Source organism: Papio anubis, chromosome 20 (assembly GCF_008728515.1).
Source record: "Papio anubis isolate 15944 chromosome 20, Panubis1.0, whole genome shotgun sequence".
In the NCBI taxonomy this organism is placed as follows: domain Eukaryota; kingdom Metazoa; phylum Chordata; class Mammalia; order Primates; family Cercopithecidae; genus Papio; species Papio anubis.
In genome coordinates this window covers 11,813,416-11,831,740 of record NC_044995.1, presented here as the reverse complement: position 1 = coordinate 11,831,740, position 18,325 = coordinate 11,813,416, and the positions used below count along the sequence as shown (strand labels likewise).

General features: G+C 44.5%; 1 protein-coding gene across 2 annotated transcripts; it reads right to left on the bottom strand.

The window, feature by feature from the left end:
* Positions 1-938: 938 nt before the first annotated feature.
* ZNF543 (zinc finger protein 543) lies at positions 939-10,891 on the bottom strand. Of its 2 annotated transcripts, none has more exons than XM_003916201.5 (4): positions 10,051-10,891; positions 7,134-7,260; positions 4,193-4,288; positions 939-2,803 (listed from the first exon to the last, which is right to left on the bottom strand). In XM_003916201.5, exons 1-4 carry the CDS (start codon positions 10,066-10,068, stop codon positions 1,242-1,244), a joined length of 1,803 nt encoding a protein of 600 aa, XP_003916250.3. In that variant the 5' UTR covers positions 10,069-10,891; the 3' UTR covers positions 939-1,241. The 2 variants fall into 2 exon arrangements, with proteins under 2 accessions (XP_003916250.3, XP_031515176.1); XM_031659316.1 differs by having other exon boundaries at positions 10,590-10,834.
* Between the last annotated feature and the right edge of the window lie 7,434 nt (positions 10,892-18,325).

Genomic DNA, 18,325 nt, shown 5'->3' with positions numbered 1-18,325 from the left:
ATAAATAAGGCTTTGAGGAGTTCAAAGTGAATACATGATTATTTTTACTACTGTACAATATATATTTTTAATATGAGGTAATACTATCACATGTGGCTCAAAATCTAGTCTTAAAAATGTTATCAAAAAGGAATTCCAAAATGCTCTAAATGTGTATCATTTTAATCAAGCCTAAGTCCATGGTGACAACTGTGAAAGTCACACATACCTACATATATGCATGCTGGCTTATGTGTTAAAATTCCAGTTAAAGAGAATTTTCACACACTGTTTAAAAAGATTAAAAATGGCATTCCTTCTATGTGTTTGTTTTTCTCAGTTTATCACGATCTTTTAAATGAATTCAGCTACATACTGTATTTTTGGGGGGCCTTAATCTGACCTTTAGAAAAGTGAGGTGGACCTAACTCTCTCAAAGGAGAGGTAAAGAAGCTGAGAAACCACAATCATAGGAAAAAACTAAGATGCCCAGGATTACTCTGTGCATGAACAATTACACTATCATCCCTATCCCAGGAAAACTAAAAAAAAAAAAAAAAAAAAAAAAAAAGGAAACCCACATCAAGAAAAAGTATGTGTATTGGGTAAAGACATCCGGTGAAACAGTTTTTTTAAACAAGCATCTGAAGTGGACAATGTGTCCAAACATATGTACATCCTTATCTCCTTATAAAAGTGTCTTATAACTCAAGCCTCCATATTTTTTTATAAAGATGTATGCTCCTACACCTCAAGAGTGGAGAATGTTGCAGGACTAAGCAAGCTTTCACCAAATGTTTTCAAACCCTCGTTCGTCTTAACTGTTCAGACACTGGGCAGCAGTGAATGTACACAGAGGAAAAATAAAGGGGATGAGATTTTTTGTTTCTGAAACATTTCCCTCTCCCAAATAAAATAAAAAAGGGATGACAAATTGCCATAGGCTTGTCAGACAAGTCTAAAAGAAGCTGTGTTTTATTCCTCTTCCCTATATCTCCTTCTCCTTTGTTTAAATATCCCTGAGATAATATGTCACTGTAAACTAAGAAGAAAGATGTGGCTGAAGGTTTTCCTAAGTGCATAGTAACCACTGGGTCTCTCTCATGGGTGAATTCTCAGATGGAGAATAAGACTCCAGGCTGCTTCAATTTCTAACATGATTGTTCAGATGACAAATGATAATCTATGACAAGTTTTCTCAAAGACAGGATGCTTATGAAGTTTCTCTTCAGTATGAATGGCCAGATGGTAAGATGTTCCTTTCACCACAGATTTTCTTCAGTGGTGGTATTCAAAAACTCTTTCCCTAATAAAAGTCTGTGGATGCTGACTGAAGTCTGTGCAGTCATAAAAGGTCTTCCCACATCTGTCACCATGGTAGGGTTTCTCCCAGTATGAATCCGTTGATGATATGTGAGGGAGGAGCTGCGATTAAAAGCCTTTCCACACTCACGGCATTCATACGGCTTCTCTCCAGTGTGAATGATGGCGTGTCGAATAAGGTTTGCGCTCCGGCAAAAGGCCTTCCCACACTGGATGCATTCATAGGGTTTCTCTCCAGTGTGAATCTGTTGGTGCCTCGTAAGGTGTGAGCTGCGGTTGAAGGCTTTCCCACACTCCACGCACTCATAGGGTTTCTCTCCAGTGTGGATGCTGAAGTGTCGAATGAGGTCTGCCCTATCACTAAAAGCTTTTCCACATTCTTTGCATTCATAGGGTTTTTCTCCAGTGTGAGTCCTTTTATGCAAGACAAAAGTGGAGTAGTGGGTAAAGGCCTTTCCGCATTCACTGCATTCATAAGGCTTCTCCCCAGTGTGAATCCGCTGGTGCTGCTTGAGGTGTGACCTGCGGTTGAAGGCCTTCCCACACTCCATGCACTTATAGGGCTTCTCCCCGGTGTGGATGATGTGGTGCTGAATGAGGTCTGCACTCTCACAAAAGGCTTTTCCACACTCGTTGCATTCGAAGGGTTTCACTCCAGTGTGAATCTGCTGGTGCCACGTGAGGTATGACCGGCGGTTGAAGGCCTTCCCACACTCAATGCACTCATAGGGCTTCTCTCCCGTGTGGATGATGTAGTGTCGAATGAAACCTGGCCTATCTCGAAAGGCTTTGCCACACTCTTTGCACACAAAGGGTTTTTCTCCAGTGTGGCTCCTGTTATGTAAGACGAAAGTGGAGCGGTGGGTGAAGGCCTTTCCGCATTCACTGCACTTGTAAGGCTTCTCTCCGGTGTGAATCCGCTGGTGCCGTGTGAGGTGTGACCTGCGGTTAAAAGCCTTTCCACACTCCATGCACTTATAGGGCTTCTCCCCGGTGTGGATGATGTGGTGCTGAAGAAGATGAGTGCTCTTGCTAAAGGTTTTCCCACACTCTGTGCATTCATAGGGCTTCACTCGAGAGTGAATCCGTTCATGCTGAACAAGGAGGGAATTCTTTTTAAACACTTTCCCGCATTCCTCACATTTATAGGAATTTTTCTCTTCACGAATCAAGGAATCTGTAACTGGTCCATGTGAATCACATTCATAGAGATCATCTTCTGTTGAAACTGGTTTCTGTGTAATCCTTGTACATACACCGTCATCTGACCCCAAACCATCACGTTCAGAACTCATTTTCTCCAGGAGCTTCTCCCCCTGGGAGTCTATCCCTACTTTCGAGTGGACTTCTTGCATTTCAGATGGCCCATCTTGATCCTTGGCTTGCCCTAATCGGGAGTCCTTTGAGACTCCCCGTGTCAGTTGTTCCTGGAGTAAGACTTCCTCAGGCAAGGCCAGGTGAAAAAAGGTAGGCTCTGTGGTCTTGGGTTTTGTGTTGTCATCTGGAAGGAATACAATACACAAAAAGGCTTATTAGAGATGGCATTATAGAAGAAACAAAGGCCAGGGACAGTGGATCATGCCTGTAATCCCAGCACTTTGGGAGGCCAAGGCAGGCAGATCACCTGAGGTCAGGAGTTCGAGACCAGCCTGGCCAACATGGTGAAACCTGTCTGTACTAAAAATACAAAAATTAGCTGGGCATGGTGGCGCACGCCTGTAATCCCAGCTACTCAGGAGGCTAAGGCAGGAAAATCACTTGAACCCAGAAGGCAGAGGTTGCAGTGAGCCGAGATTGTGCCACTACACTTCAACTTGGGCAACAGAGCAAGACTCCATCTCAAAAAGAAGAAGAAGAAGAAGAAACAAGATCAGCATTTCAGTGAGAACAAGAAGATGAAACAGTACCCTCAGCCTCCCAAAGTGCTGGGATTACAGGCATAAGTCGCCATGCCCAGCCTAGAGTAGATCTTGGATGAGAAAATAATGCTGGGCACGATGGCTCATGCCTGTAATCCCAGCACTTGGGGAGGCTGAGGCGGGTGGATCACCTAAGGTCAGGAGTTTGAGAACAGCCTGACCAAAATGGAGAAACCCCATCTCTACTGAAAATACAAAATTAGCCAGGTGTGGTGGCACATGCCTGTAATCCCAGCTACTCGGGAGGCTGAGGTAGGAGAATCACTTGAACCCGGGAGACAGAGGTTGTAGCGAGCCGAGATCGCGCCATCGTACTCCTGCCAGGGCAACAGTGAGAGACTCCGTCTCAGGGGAAAAAAAAAATTGGGCCAAAAATAGGGTCTGCCTTACAGGACTATAGTGAAGATGAAGTGAAACACTACATATACTACGTTCGGCAGAGAGCAAGGCACTGAGTAAAAAATAAATACATGTTAGCCATAATTTTTTATCATGGGTTAGTGAAGTATATACATCTGGGACCTAACTTGGAAGTACTTAAATTTAAGATGTAAGAGGCCAGGCTTGGTGGCTCAGCATTTTCGAAGGCTGAGGCAGAAGGAGAGCTTGAGCCCAGGTGTTTGAGACCCGCCTCAGCAACATAACAAGACCATCTCTATAAAAAATTTTAAAAACTCAGCCAGGCATGGTGCACATGCCTGTAGTCTCAGCTACCCAGGAGGCTGAGGTGGGAGAATCCCTTGAGCCCAGGAGGTTGAGGCTTCCGTGAGCTATGATCACACCACTGTACTCCAGCCTGAGTGAGAGAGTGAGACCCTGTCTGAGGAAAAAAAAAACAAAAAAAAGAGGCTCCATGGATCCCAAGCACCCAGAGAGACCACAATAAGACTGCCCGCAAAATTCAGAGGCAGTGTTCACTTTTCCATGTGCAAGCTGCCATGATCCCCACCTTCCCAGCTGCTGGCTCCTACCTGGATAGGAGCTTTGGGAGAGGTCTTTCTTAACAATCCATAGCTCCTCTCTGCGATCCAACTGGTAGATCAGCTCTGGTTCGAACAAAGGACAGCCTGTGCATGGAGAACGAAAGAGGACACAGGGAGTTAGATTAGAAGAAAGAAACCTCTCAATCTGTTCTGGGACTTCAGGATGGGGAAGACCATGGAATGAAGCTATTCTCAGCTAAGCAAAGAAAATGTTAAACTGTGACCATAAAACAACTACAAAAACACCATCTGGCTGGGCACAGTGGGTCATGCTTGTAATCCCAGCACTTTGGCAGGCCAAGGCAGGTGGATCACCTGAGGTCAGGAGTTCAAGATCAGCCTGCCCAACATGGTGAAATCCCATCTCTACTAAAAATACAAAAAATTAGCCAGGTGTGGTGGCGGGCGCCTGTAATCCCAGCTACTCGGGAGGGTGAACCAGGGAGGCGGAGGTTGCAGTGAGCTGAGATCACGCCACTGCACTCCAGCCTGGGCAACAAGAGCGAAACTCCGTCTCAAAAAAAAAAAAAAAACAAAACAACAACAAAAAACCATCCTCATTAGGCCCCAAAGACTGTAAGCAGTAGTGCTGGCTGTGTGACAGTACCAATTACTTTTAATCTCCATCCTACAAAAATCTCAACCCTGTTCAGACAAATTTTCTGAAGGGATTTTATAATTAGTCCCCATGGTAGGTAGAAAAGCCCTGGTCTCCATCATCTTGCAAATGGCAACCCTGATCATCCGTACTCTGAGGTAGGCAGGTGACCTATGCCAGCCACTCCAAGGAGAGAGAAAGCCTTCATTCCAGGAAGGGCTAAATGAGGGAGGCTGCCACTCCTGCTGCCATGCAGCATCCTGGGAATTCTGTGAGGGAACCTGCCTAAAAACCTTACCAAGAGGAGAGAGCAAAGAGGCTGAGCGCAGGGGCTCACGCTTGTAATCTCAACACTTTGGGAGTCTGAGACCAGCCTGGGCAACATGGTGAAACCCCATCTCTACTAAAAATGCAAAAATTAGCCACACGTGGTGTCATGCACCTGTGGTCCCAGCTACTTAGGAGACTGAGGTGGGAGGATCACTTGAGCCCAGAAGGCCGAGGTTGCAATGAGCTGAGATCACATCACTGCACTCCAGCCTGGGTTACAGAGTGAGACCCTGTCTCCAAAAAATAAAAAAGGAAGTGGGAGCAAAGAAAGACAACCGGCTTGACACCCACCAACCCAGGAGCCAGCCTTACCACTAAGCTTATTCGGTGAGATAATATATTTCCTTCAGGGTTAAGACTGTATGAGCTGATCTGCACATATAGCCCAAAACTTTTCAAAATATAAGGGGGTAAAATACATAAGTACTCTATAGAGAAGTTAATGGCAAGGCAGTAGGACCCACAAAAACACAAGGTGGGATTCATCAGTCATCTCTAAGCAAATGTTCACTCATTTTTGCTATGTGCCTGGCACTGAGTTCAATGACAGTGCAGTGGAAAAGGTGAATCAGACCTTCCTTCAGCTTTGTCAGGATCATGCTCACCACCACCTCAGGGCCTTTGCACACGCCGGCCTGCCTACCTGGAATACTACTTGCTCCTCTCTCTTGTTCCTTCTAATTAACTCACTCTTTGGGTCTCAGCTCAAATGTCACTTCTTGGAGAGACTTTCCTGCTGTGGCTCTCGAATCCAAGTCGTTAATCAATATGCCACCCTGCCATAGAACTTTACTCCTAATAGTAAGTCAATAACTGTTATTTATACAATGTAACTATAACCTAGCGAATATGCCAAGCAATTTAAATGCATTGTATTTTATAAACACTGAATTAAATTTAGGCATTAGTTTAGAAAAGAAATAACATATTTGAGATACTGAATCTCCATTCAGGAGAAAGGTGTTTCTTCACTGATCTAAGGCTTTTTTTTACATTCTAAGCAAAGCACTACATTGCTACTCCTATGGGCCTGGCATGAAAAATTCAATTTTAGGATTTCTTCACAGGATGCACATTAAGAATGTACTGCAATCAGGACCACATTATACATGAAGAAATCGAGGCTCAGGCAGAGAAAGTGATTGCCAAAATCTGGGAAATGGCGAATGGCCAAGCTAAAATGGACACCTGAGTCGAGTCATCAAAAGCATCTGGCCAATTTAACCACAGAACTATACAAAGTTGTTCCAAAAAATGCTGAGTCCAAGTGTGATCCTGCTGATTATGAGGACAATGATTTAGAAAGCAGTAACAACAGTGACAGCAACAGGGGTCACAATTGCTAACCTGCACCCACCCACCTACCACAACACACTGTACTGAACCATTTGCCCTCACACTAGCCCTGTGAAATAAACACTATATTGGCCCCCCCACCCTTTTTTTTTTTTTTTTTTTTCAGATGGAGTCTCTCTCACACTGTCGCCCGGGCTAGAGTGCAGTGATGCACTTGGCTCACTGCAAGCTCCGCCTCCCGGGTTCAAGGTATTCTCCTGCCTCAGCCTCCCGAGTAGCTGGGATTACAGGCACCCGCCACCACACCCGGCTAATTTTTTGTATTTTTAGTAAAGATGGGGTTTCATCATGTTGCCCAGGCTTGTCTCAAACTCCTGACCTCCTGATTTGTCCGCCGTGGCCTCCCAAAGTGCTGGGATTACAGGAGTGAGTCACCGTGCCTGGCCTGGCCCTTTTCATTCATGAGAAAAATTGAGGCACAGAGATTCCTTAACTTGCCCAGGAATACAGCGATCATAAGCAGTGGAGATGGGAGTGGACTCCTGGACACCAGACCCTGGTCTCCCAAGTGCTACACTCAGAGCAAATGCTGAACACCCCTGTGTGGTGCCAGAAGCCTCAGAACAAGCAGGCTGCGGAGGAGAGAGGGGAACATGAGTAGGAGAACTCAATCCTAAGTGAGGACTGGACCAGAGGGGGCCTTACCCAGAGACACGAGAAGCCCATAGGTCTCCAGCATCACTTCCTGATACAAGGTTCTCTGGGCTGCATCCAACTGTCCCCACTCCTCCTGGGTGAATGTCACAGCCACATCCTCAAAGGTCACAGACACCTGGAAAATTAAACAGAGATAGTAGTGTTTCCCTTGGAACTGTGGAATACAATTAGAACTTGTCACTCCAGCACTGCAAAAGATGCACAGTGACGCAAGAATCCAATCACCAAGCATCTCCAGAGGGCCATGATCTGTGCCAGGCATAAGGGGAATGTGGACACTGCCTTGGATAAATTACAGCAGTGTCGGCCAGGCGCAGTGGCTCACGCCTGTAATCCCAGCACTTTGGGAGGCTGAGACGGGCAGATCACGAGGTCAGGAGATCGAGATAATCCTGGCTAACATGGTGAAACCCTGTCTCTACTAAAAATACAAAAAAAATTAGCCAGGCGTAGTGGCGGGCACCTGTAGTCCCAGCTACTCAGGAGGCTGAGGCAGGAGAACGGCGTGAACCCGTAAGGCAGAGCTTGCAATGAGCCAAGATTGTGCCACTGCACTCCAGCCTGGGTGACAGAGTGAGACTCCGTCTCAAAAAAAAAAAAAAATTACAGCAGTGAAGAGAGAGAAGCTATGCAGGAAGACACTTGACACAGAAATAAGGTTGGGACAATCCTAAGTGGAGTGAGAGGCACAGACAGTCAGTGTGCTGGGACATCAGAGGAATGGGAAAGAATAATAACAAACAATAACACCAGTAGCAGTAACAACAACAGCACCTGAGTCTTACTGATCCTGCCTGTGAGCCTGCCTCACGCTAATGGCTTTACATGCCATGGTCAAGTGACTAAAAGTCCCCAGCTCAGGAGCCAGACTCCTGAGGTTTAAAACCAAATTCCTGAAATCAACACAAGCCTGCTAAGTGACCTTGGAAATCTCATTTCATTTATCTGAGCTTTGATGTCCAGGTCAATACAGCAGGGTTTTCCACTTCACCAAGAATAGTCAAAAGAGCTGAAGAAAAGTTGTAAAGGAAACATTGAGGCAAAGGGCCACAGCCCCTGAGTTCACCATCATCATCTCCACGTCACACTCAAGAGACTTGAGGTCCAGGACCTCTACTAGTCTACCCAAAGTCACATGTCTTATCAGAAGAGACATAATTTGAACCCAGGGCCCTATGGTCTATATTCTCATCATGCAACCTGACATTCCTTCATTAGCAAAGTTAATGCACAGTTAATGAGGATGGGAAACACTGAAATACATCCATTTGAGCCATTCTGAAAATATTTTCAGGTTTTTTTTTTTTTTTTTTTTTTGAGACAGGGTCTATTTTGCCCAGGCTGGGTTTGAACTCATGATCCTCCTGCCTTAGCCTCCCAAGCTGGAACTATAGACACATGCCACTGTGCTGGTGTTAGCCACTTGAAAATATTTTCATGGACATGGGCAGAGCAGCATAGTCATAATCACCTACCTCACAGAAGAGTCACCTGAGGTGGTGGCACCTGCCTCAAAGGTGGCAGGGCCTGGACCTGCATCTGCCTCCTTGGAGACTACTTCTGGGCCTCACAGATGCCCATTCTCATAGGAAGAATCCACAACAAGCTATCACTACCTTTTCCTGTTTGAATCCTACCAGCAAGTATCCCTGAGGTCAGGTTACTTCAGGAGCAAGGAACAAGAGTCAGGTTGTAGCCATGAGAACATGGGCCCCTGACTGGCTATGATGTCTGTCCTGGCTAAGGAGGAAGGCACATCTAGCAAAAGACCACAAAATCTTGTGTCCCAAGAGTATAGGAGAAAACCACTCAGGAAACCACTGCGGAAGCCACACGGGTCCCCTGCGGACTCCTTAAACCACCAATATACCATTTTTTTTCTTTTTTAGTCCACACAGTTCCACCAGTATGAAATGCCATGACTCCCATTACCCAAGACCACCTGCTAGAAGGAGGCCTGCTCACCTTGCAAAGTTTACTTTAGGTATCATCCCAGGCCTCCCTAACCATTGCAGGCAAAGAAGAGGGTAAAAACACAGGCTGTGACGGTAGACATACCAGTTGTTAGTTTCTGATACTTAAGGAGCTACAGTTATGTAAGGCAGGTAATTGAATCTATGTGAGCCTCAAGCTGCTCTTGTGTAAAACAGTGATGACAAGAGAATCTAATTCTAAGGAGTTCAGGATTAAATGAGCCAAGGGTTAAATAATGCCTGCCAATTAGCCTTGATGATTGGACTCTTGATGATCAGCTGTCACTCTTTGCAATTATTTCTTTTCTCTTTGTTCACATAATATCCTAGACAAACTCAAACAGCAAGCTTTTTAAATATCGTCAGATTCCCTATACAAAAATGCCAGACTCTGGGCAAGTGTGTAACGCGCCACTTCAGCCGGAATTGCCAAAAAAGGCACCTCCAAATAGGTGACATTTGGACAGAGGCCAGAAGGATGTGAGAGGGAGGCCCTGCGAAGTTATAGGGGCAGTGTTCGAGGTAAAGGGAAGTGCAAAGAGAAAGGCTGGAAAATGGAAGAGGACTCTGTACGGTCAGGTTGGTGACTCTGAACAGCAAAGGACCAGGGAAAAATGGAGAGACAAGGTCAGGGGTGGTTGGCCAGGTGGATGAGGTAGGGGCTGGCAGGCAGCAGAGGAGGCTGGATTTAGGGGAAGTGTGATTAGAGCCCTGGAAGGAAGCATCATTCATCCTTCTACCAAGGACTGAGCACCTGTCGGAGGCCAACACTGTTGCAGGACTGCGGATAAAAGAAGTGACAAGCTACGACCACTTCTCTTAAATAAACGACGGCGACAAAGAAAAATCCTGTGGCTGTCTTGGCTTCCGCCTGCCCAGGAGGCCTCCAGAAGTAGCAGAGCAGCAGCAAGGCCGAAACTTCGTCCACTCACCTGCGCCGAGGCTGCCATCCTGGGACCCTGCAGCCCTAGCGCGACCCGGGAATGCCGCGGCTCAGTCGACCCCAACCCTTCTCTCTCCTGGGTGGGGCGACCTCGGCTGACTTTCGCACTCAGAGCCTCAGTTTCCCCAGAGAAAAATGCGCACAAAGCGGGCGCAGCGTCGGGGCTGAGGAGACGGAGGGCGGCTGTGGAGGCCTAGGCCCCGGCTGGAGCCGGCGGAACACCCCGTTAGGGAACAAGTGGGGGGTCAGGCTCCCGCCAAGACGCGGAGAAGGGGCGTAACAGCCTCATTACCCTTCCCTGCTCAGGCCGCCGGACGTACCCACCCAGAGGTACAAGCCCCACACTGTTTCAGCGCCAACCCGGCTCACGGAGATGACGTCACGCCAAGAAGCGGAAGTCCCGCCTCCGCCGCCCAGGCCCGCAGAAAATGTCCCCGTCCTGGGCCCAGAGTCTGCGGCGGACGCAAGGGACGACGCCTTCTGAGTAAGGCAGTTTTTTCCTCACATCTACCGGGTGTGGGAACTCACCAAGCACAGCCGACTCCATGTAAGTGCGCACAAAGACCCCTGCGGCGTCTTAGGGCCGCCGCTTTACTACGAGCACAAGTCGGAGGGTCGAAAGGTCCTTTCTAGCTTAGGAAAATTGAGGTCAGGAGGCGGGGATATTCGCCCCGATTCAGATCATGGGCTGGGCCCAGAACTTCTGGCTCACTTTCCCTCTTTTAGGGAGGTAGCTCATGTAATCTCAGTGCTTTGGGATGCCAACACAAAATAATTGCTTGACGTCAGGAGTTTGAGACCAGCCTGGGCAATATAGTAAGATCTTACTTATATCTATTAAAAAAAAAAAAAGAGCAAGGCATGATGGCATACACGTGTAGTCCTAGACAGTGGTCAATGGGAGGCTGAAACAAGAGGATTGCTTGAGCTCAGGAGTTTGAGGTTATGGAGAGAGATGATGAGAGAAAACACACCACATAAACACACTGAGATGCCATCTTATACTGATCAGAATGGCTATTATTAAAAAGTAAAAAACCAACAGATGGTGTGGATGCAGGGAAAAGGGAATGCTTATACACTATTGGTGGGAATGTAAATTAGTACAGCCTCTATGGAAAACAGTATGGAGACTTATCAAATAACTAAAAATAGAACTGTAATTTGATCTGGCAGTTCCACTATTGGGTATCTACTTAAAGGAAAATAAACCATTATATCAAAAAGATGCCTGTACTTACATGCTTAGTGTAGCACTATTCACAGTAGCAAAGTCATCGAATCAACCTAAGTGTCCATTGACAGATGATTGGATAAAGAAAATGTGATAAATATATATATATACACACACACACACCATAGAATAATACTCAGTCATTTAAAAAAAAAAATCATGGCGGCCGGGCGCGGTGGCTCAAGCCTGTAATCCCAGCACTTTGGGAGGCCGAGACGGGCGGATCACAAGGTCAGGAGATCGAGACCATCCTGGCTAACACGGTGAAACCCCGTCTCTACTAAAAAAATACAAAAAACCTAGCTGGGCGAGGTGGCGGGCGTCTGTAGTCCCAGCTACTCGGGAGGCTGAGGCAAGAGAATGGCGTGAACCCGGGAGGCGGAGCTTGCAGTGAGCTGAGATCCGGCCACTGCACTCCAGTCTGGGTGACAAAGCGAGACTCTGTCTCAACAAAAAAAAAAAAAAAAAAAAATCATGGCTTTTGCAGCAACATGGCTGGAACTGGGGGCCATTCTCTTAAGTGAAATAACTCAGAAACAGAAAGTCAAATACTGCATGTTATCACTTATAAGTGGTAGCTAAATGATGTATACATATGGAAATAGTGGAATAATAGACGAAATTAAAAAAGATGGGAGGCATTGCCGGGACCCCTCACACCATGGTGCTGCACTCACCCACACCACGGCCATGCCACCCCATTGGCACACACTTGCAGGTAGCCCCCCTGCACTGCCCAAGTGTGCAAACTTGCTTGTGGCCTCCCCATCCCCCAGCCACAGTGCACTCTCTGCAGTCCCCACAGTGTTCTGCTGGAGCACTTTTGCCAGCAGACAGAGAACACCTCAGCCCCTCCAGCACAGCAGGTGCTTCACCCCAAGCAGCCAGAGAACAAAGCCAAGGGCTTAGTCCCCACTCCCCAGGTTTACAGCATGCAGCTCAGGAGTGCTCAGCTGAGCCTTGGCCTGTGAAAGCACCCATAATTGAAACCATTCAACTAAACCCAACTTATACCACAGTAAAACCCCCAAGGGCATCAAATAATATAAAAGCAGAAAGCCCCATTCAAAGGACAGCAACTTCAAAGAGTCAAGGAACATCAGCCCACACAGATGGGAAAGAACCAGTGCAAGATTTCTGGCAACTCTAAAAGTCTCCAAACGACTGCATTAGCTCTCCAGCGATGGTTTATAACCATGCTTAAATGACTGAAATGACAGAATTCAGAGTCTGGATGGCAAGGAAGGAAAAATCCAAGGAAACCAATAAAGCAATCCAAGCATTTAAATATAACATTACCATATTAAGAAAGAACCAAACTGGGCCGGGCACGGTGGCTCACGCCTGTAATCCCAGCACTTTGGGAGGCTGAGACAGGTGGATCACTTGAGGTCAGGAGTTCAAAACTAGCCTGACCAACATGGTGAAACCCTATCTCTACTATAAATACAGAAATTAACTGGGTGTGGTGGCAGGCACCTATAATCCCAGCTACTCGGGAGGCTGAGGCACAAGTCCCTTGGACCCAGGAGACAGGAGATGGAGGTTGCAGTGAGCCAAGGTCATGCCCCTGCACTCCAGCCTGTGCAACAGAGCAAAACCTTGTCTCAAAAAAAAAAAAAAAGAAAGAAAAAAGAAAAAAGAAAGAGTCAGACTGAACTTCGGGAAATAAGAAATTAACTACAGCAATTGCAATTTCACAATGTAATCAGAAGCACTAATAACAGACTAGACTAAGCTTGGAAAATAATCTCAGAGCTCAAACACTACTCCTTCGAACCAATGCAGCAGAAAATAAATAAAGAAAAAAGAATTTTAAAAAGTGAACAAAACCTACAAGAAATATGTATATATAAAAGACCAAACCGGCCGGGCGCCGTGGCTCGCCTGTAATCCCAGCACTTTGGGAGGCCGAGATGGGCGATCACGAGGTCAGGAGATCGAGACCATCCTGCATGTAACACACTGAAACCCCCTCGCCTCTACTAAGAAATACAAAAAAATAGCCGGCGAGATGGCTGGCGCCTGTAGTCCCAGCTACCTCGGGAGGCTGAGGCGGGAGAATGGCGGAACCCGGAGAAGAGCTTGCAGTGAGCTGAGATCCGCCACTGCACTCCAGCCTGGGCGACAGAGCTGGTGACTCCAGTCCCAAAAAAAAAAAGACCAAACCTATAAGACATTGGCATTCCAGAAAGAGATGGAGAGACAACAAGGAACCTGGAAAACATATTTGATGATACTGTCTATGAACATTTCCCCAACCACACTAGAGAGGTTGACATGCAAATTCAGGACATTCAGAGAACCCCTCTGAGGTGAGATGATTTTATACAAGATGACCATCCCCAAGACACATAGTCATCAGATTCTCCAAGGTCAATACAAAAGAAAAATATTAAAGGCAGCTAGAGAGAAGTGACAGGTTACCTACAAAGGGAGCCCCATCAGGCTAACAGTGGACCTTTCAGAAACTTTACAAGCTGGAAGAGACTGGGGGCCTATACTCAGCATTTTTAAAAGAAAGAAAGTTGAACCAAGAATTTAATGCCCAGGCAAACTAAACTTCATAAGTGAAGGATAAATAAAATATTTTTCAGACAAACAAATGTTAAGGGAATTTGATACTACCAGACTTCCCTTACAAGAAGTCCTTAAAACAGTGCTAAACCTGGGAGCAAAAGATGAATATCTGCCACCACAGAAACAACTTAAGCACATATCCTGCCGATACTACAAACCAACCATACAATAAAGTCCACATAACAACCAGCTAACAACATAATGACAGGATCAAATCCTCACTTACCACTATTGACCTTGAATGTAAATAGGCTAAATACGCCGCTTAGAAGGCACAAAGTGGCAAGTTGGAAAAAGAAATGAGACCCAACTCTATACTCTCTTTACATTAGACACACCTCACATGCAATGAAATCCATAGGCACAAAGTAAAAGGATGGAGAAAGATCAAGCAAATGGGGGAAAAAAAAGAACAGGGATTGCTATTTCACACAAAACAGACTTTAAACCAACAATGATCAAAAAAGGCAAAGAAGGGCATCACATAGTGATAAATGATTCAATTCAACAAGACTTAACTATCCCAAATACATATATGCCAAACACTGGAGCACCCATATTCATAAAACAAGTTCTTAGAGACCTACAACAAGACTTAGACAACCAGACAATAATAGCAGGCGACTTCAACACCCCACTGACAGTGTTAGATTCTTCATCAAGGCAGAAAGCTAACAAAGATATTTGGAAGCTAAACTGGACATTTGACCAAATAGACCTTACAGAAATCTACAGAATACCCAACAACCGCAGAATATACATTCTTCTCATCTGCACATGTCACATATTCTAAGATCAATCACATACTTGGCCATAAAGCAATACTCAACAATTAAAAAAAAAAAAAAGTCACCGGGCGCGGTGGCTCACGCCTGTAATCCCAGCACTTTGGGAGGCCGAGGCGGGTAGATCATGAGGTCAGGAGATCGAGACCATTCTGGCTAACATGGTGAAACCCCGTCTCTACTAAAAAATACAAAAAATTAGCCGGCGTGGTGGCGGGCACCTGTAGTCCCAGCTACTCAGGAGGCTGAGGCAGGAGAATAGCATGAACCTGGGAGGTGGAGCTTGCAGTGAGTGGAGATCTTGCCACTGCACTCCAGCCTGGGCAACAGAGCAAGACTCTCAACAATGAAAAAAAGTCACACCAACCACACTCTCAGACCATAGCACAGTAAAAATAGAAATCAATACCTAGAGGAGCTCTCAAAACCATACGATTACATGGAAATTAAACATCTTCTCCTGAATGTGTTTTGGGTAAAGATTGAAATCAAGACAAATAAAAAAATTCCTTAAAACGAATGAAAACAGAGATACAACGTACCAGAATCTTTGGGACACAGCTAAAGCAGTATTGAAAGTTTATAGTGCAAAATGGCTACATCGAGAAGTTAGATAAATCTCAAGTTAACAAAATAACATCACACCTAGAGGAACTAAAAGAAAAAAAAAAAAAAAAAAAAACTAACCCCAAAAGAAAGGAAAGCAGCAGAAAAAACAAAACAAAACAAACAAAAAAAACAACCCAATATCAGAGTTGAACTGAATAAAATAGATGTGAAAATCTATACAAAGATCAAAAACCGTAAGTTGGTTTTTCAGAAGAATAAACAACACTGGTAGCCCACTAGCTAGATTAATAAAGAAAAAAAGAAGATGCAAGTAAACACAATCAGAAATGTTAAAGATGACATTACCACCTACCCCACAGAAATACAAAATTCTCTCAGAGACTATTAAGAATACCTCTATGCATACACTAAAAAACCTAGAAGAAATGGATACATTCCTTGAAACATACGACCTCCTAAGATTGAACCAGGAAGAAATTGAAATCCTGAACAGACCGATAATGAGTTCTGAAATTGAATCAGTAATTAAAAAGCTACCAACCAGAAAAAGCCCTGTACCAGATGGATTCACAGCCATATTCTACCAGATGTAAAAAGACCTGGTACTAATCCTACTGAAATTATTCCAAAAAATCAAGGAGGAGGGACTACTGCCTAACTTATTCTGTGAGGCCAGCATCATCCTGATACCAAAACCTGGCAGAGGCAAAATGATAAAAGAAAATGTTAGGCCAGTATCCCTGGTAAACATAAATGCAAAATTCTCAAGAAAATACTAGTTAACTGAATCCAACAGCACATCAGAAAGCTAATCCACCACGATCACCACACTCAAGCAGGCTTTATATCTGGCATGCAAAGTTGGCTCAACATATGCAAATCAAGAAATGTGATTCATCACATAAACAGGACAAACAAAAACCATATGGTTATCTCAATAGATGCACAGAAGGCTTTCAATAAAATTTAACAACACTTCCAACCCTCAACAAACTAGGCACTGAAGAAACGGACCTCAAAATAATAAGAGCCATCTACGGGCCAGGTGCAGTGTCTCACACCTCTAATGCCAGCACTTTGGGAGGTGGAGACAAGCCTGGGCAACATAGCAAAACCCTGTTCCTACAAAATGCACAAAAACTAGCCAGATGTGATGGCATACACCTGTAGTCTCAGCTGCTCGAGAGGCTGAGGTGGGAGGCACTTGAGCTGAGGAGGGCAGAGGTTGCAATGAGCTGTGATTGCATCACTGCATTCCAGCCTGGGCGACAGAGCAAGACCCTGTCTCAAAACAACAACAAAAGCCATTTATAATAAACTCACAGCTAAATTCATACCAGACAGGCAAAAGCCGGAAGCATTTTCCTTGGGAACCAGAACAAGACAACGATACTCACTCTTACCACTCCTATTCAACATAGTACTGGAAGTCCCAGCCAGAGTAATCAGGCAAGAGAATGAAATAAAAGGCATCCAAATAGGAAGAGAGGAAGTCAAACTATCTCTCTTTGCAGAGGATATGATTCTATACTTAGAAAACCCCATAGTCTCTGCATAAAAGCTCCTAGAACTGATAACTTCAGTAAAGCTTTAGTATATAAAATCAATGTACAAAAATCAGCATTTCTATGCACCAATAATGTACAGCTAATGTCCAGTCTGAGAGCCAAATCAAGTATGCAATCCCATACACAATAATCCAGAAAAAGAATAAAATACCTAGTAATAAAGCTAACCAGGGAGTAGAAAGATCTCTACAACAAGAATCACAAAACACCGCTGAAAGAAATCAGAGATGACCCAAACAAATGGAAAAACATTTCATGCTCATGGATAAAAAGAAACAATATTGTTAAAATAGCCATACTGCCCAAAGCAATGTACAGGTTCAGTGCTATTTCATCACTTTACTAATGTCATTTTTTACAGAATCAGAAAAAAAAATGTTGTAAAAATCACATGGAACCAAAAAACAGTCCAAATAGCCAAGACAATCCTAAGCAAAAAGAACAAAACTGGAGGCACCACAGTACCCAACTTCAAACTATACTTAAAGGCTACAGTCACCAAAACAGCTTGATACTGACACAAAAACAGACACATACACGACTAGAACAGAATAAAGAACCCAGAAATAAAGCCACACATCTCCAAACATCTGATCTTTGACAAAGTAAGCAATAACAAGTAATGGGGACAGGACTGTTATTCAATAAATGATCCTGGGATAACTGGTTGGCCATATGCAGAAGACTGAAACTGGACCCCTTCATTTCATCATACACAAAAATCAGCGCAAAATGGATTAAAGACTTAAATGTATGACCTAAATCTATAAAAAACCTTTGAAGAAACCTACAAAATATCATTCTGGACACAGGCCTTGGCAAAGATTTCATGACAAAGTCTCTAAAAGCAATTGAAACAAAGGAAAAACAGACAGATGGGACCTAATTAAACTGAAGTGTACAGAGAAATAAACCATCAACAGAGTAAACAGCATACAGAATAGGAGAAAATATTCACAGCCTGTACATCTGACAAGGTCTAATATCCAGAATCTATAAGGAACTTAAGCAAAGTAACAAACAGAACAACAACCAATCTTATTTTAAAAATTGAGCCAAGGACATAAACAGACATTTCTCAAAAGAAGACATACATGTGGCCAACAGGCATATGAAAAAAAGTTTCAGCATCACTAATGATTAGAGAAATGTAAATCAAACCACAATGAGATGCCATCTTACATCAGTCAGAATGGTTGTTTTAAAGTGAAAAAGTAACAGATACTGGCAAGGTTGTGGAGAGAAGGGAATGCTTATACACTGCTGCTGGGAAAGTAAATTAGTGCAGCTATTGTGGAAGGCAGTTTGGAGGTTTTTCAAAGAACTTAAAACAGACCTTCCATTTGACCCAGCAATCCCATTATTGGGTAGGTACCCAAAGGAATATAAATCATTCCACCAAAAAGACACATGCACCTGTATGTTCATTGCAGCACTATTCACAATAGCAAAGACGTGAATCAACCTAGATGCCCATCAACAGTGAAATGAATAAAGAAAATGGTACGTATGCAACCATAAAAAAAA

What these genes read in the sequence shown, in the direction of transcription:
- ZNF543 (XM_003916201.5), bottom strand. An exon ending in TGGGCTTCTCGTGTCTCTGG is followed by an intron (nt 4,289 to 7,133) that starts GTAAGGCCCCCT and finishes CTCCATGCACAG; the next exon opens with GCTGTCCTTTGTTCGAACCA. An exon ending in CTCCCAAAGCTCCTATCCAG is followed by an intron (nt 2,804 to 4,192) that starts GTAGGAGCCAGC and finishes TATTCCTTCCAG; the next exon opens with ATGACAACACAAAACCCAAG.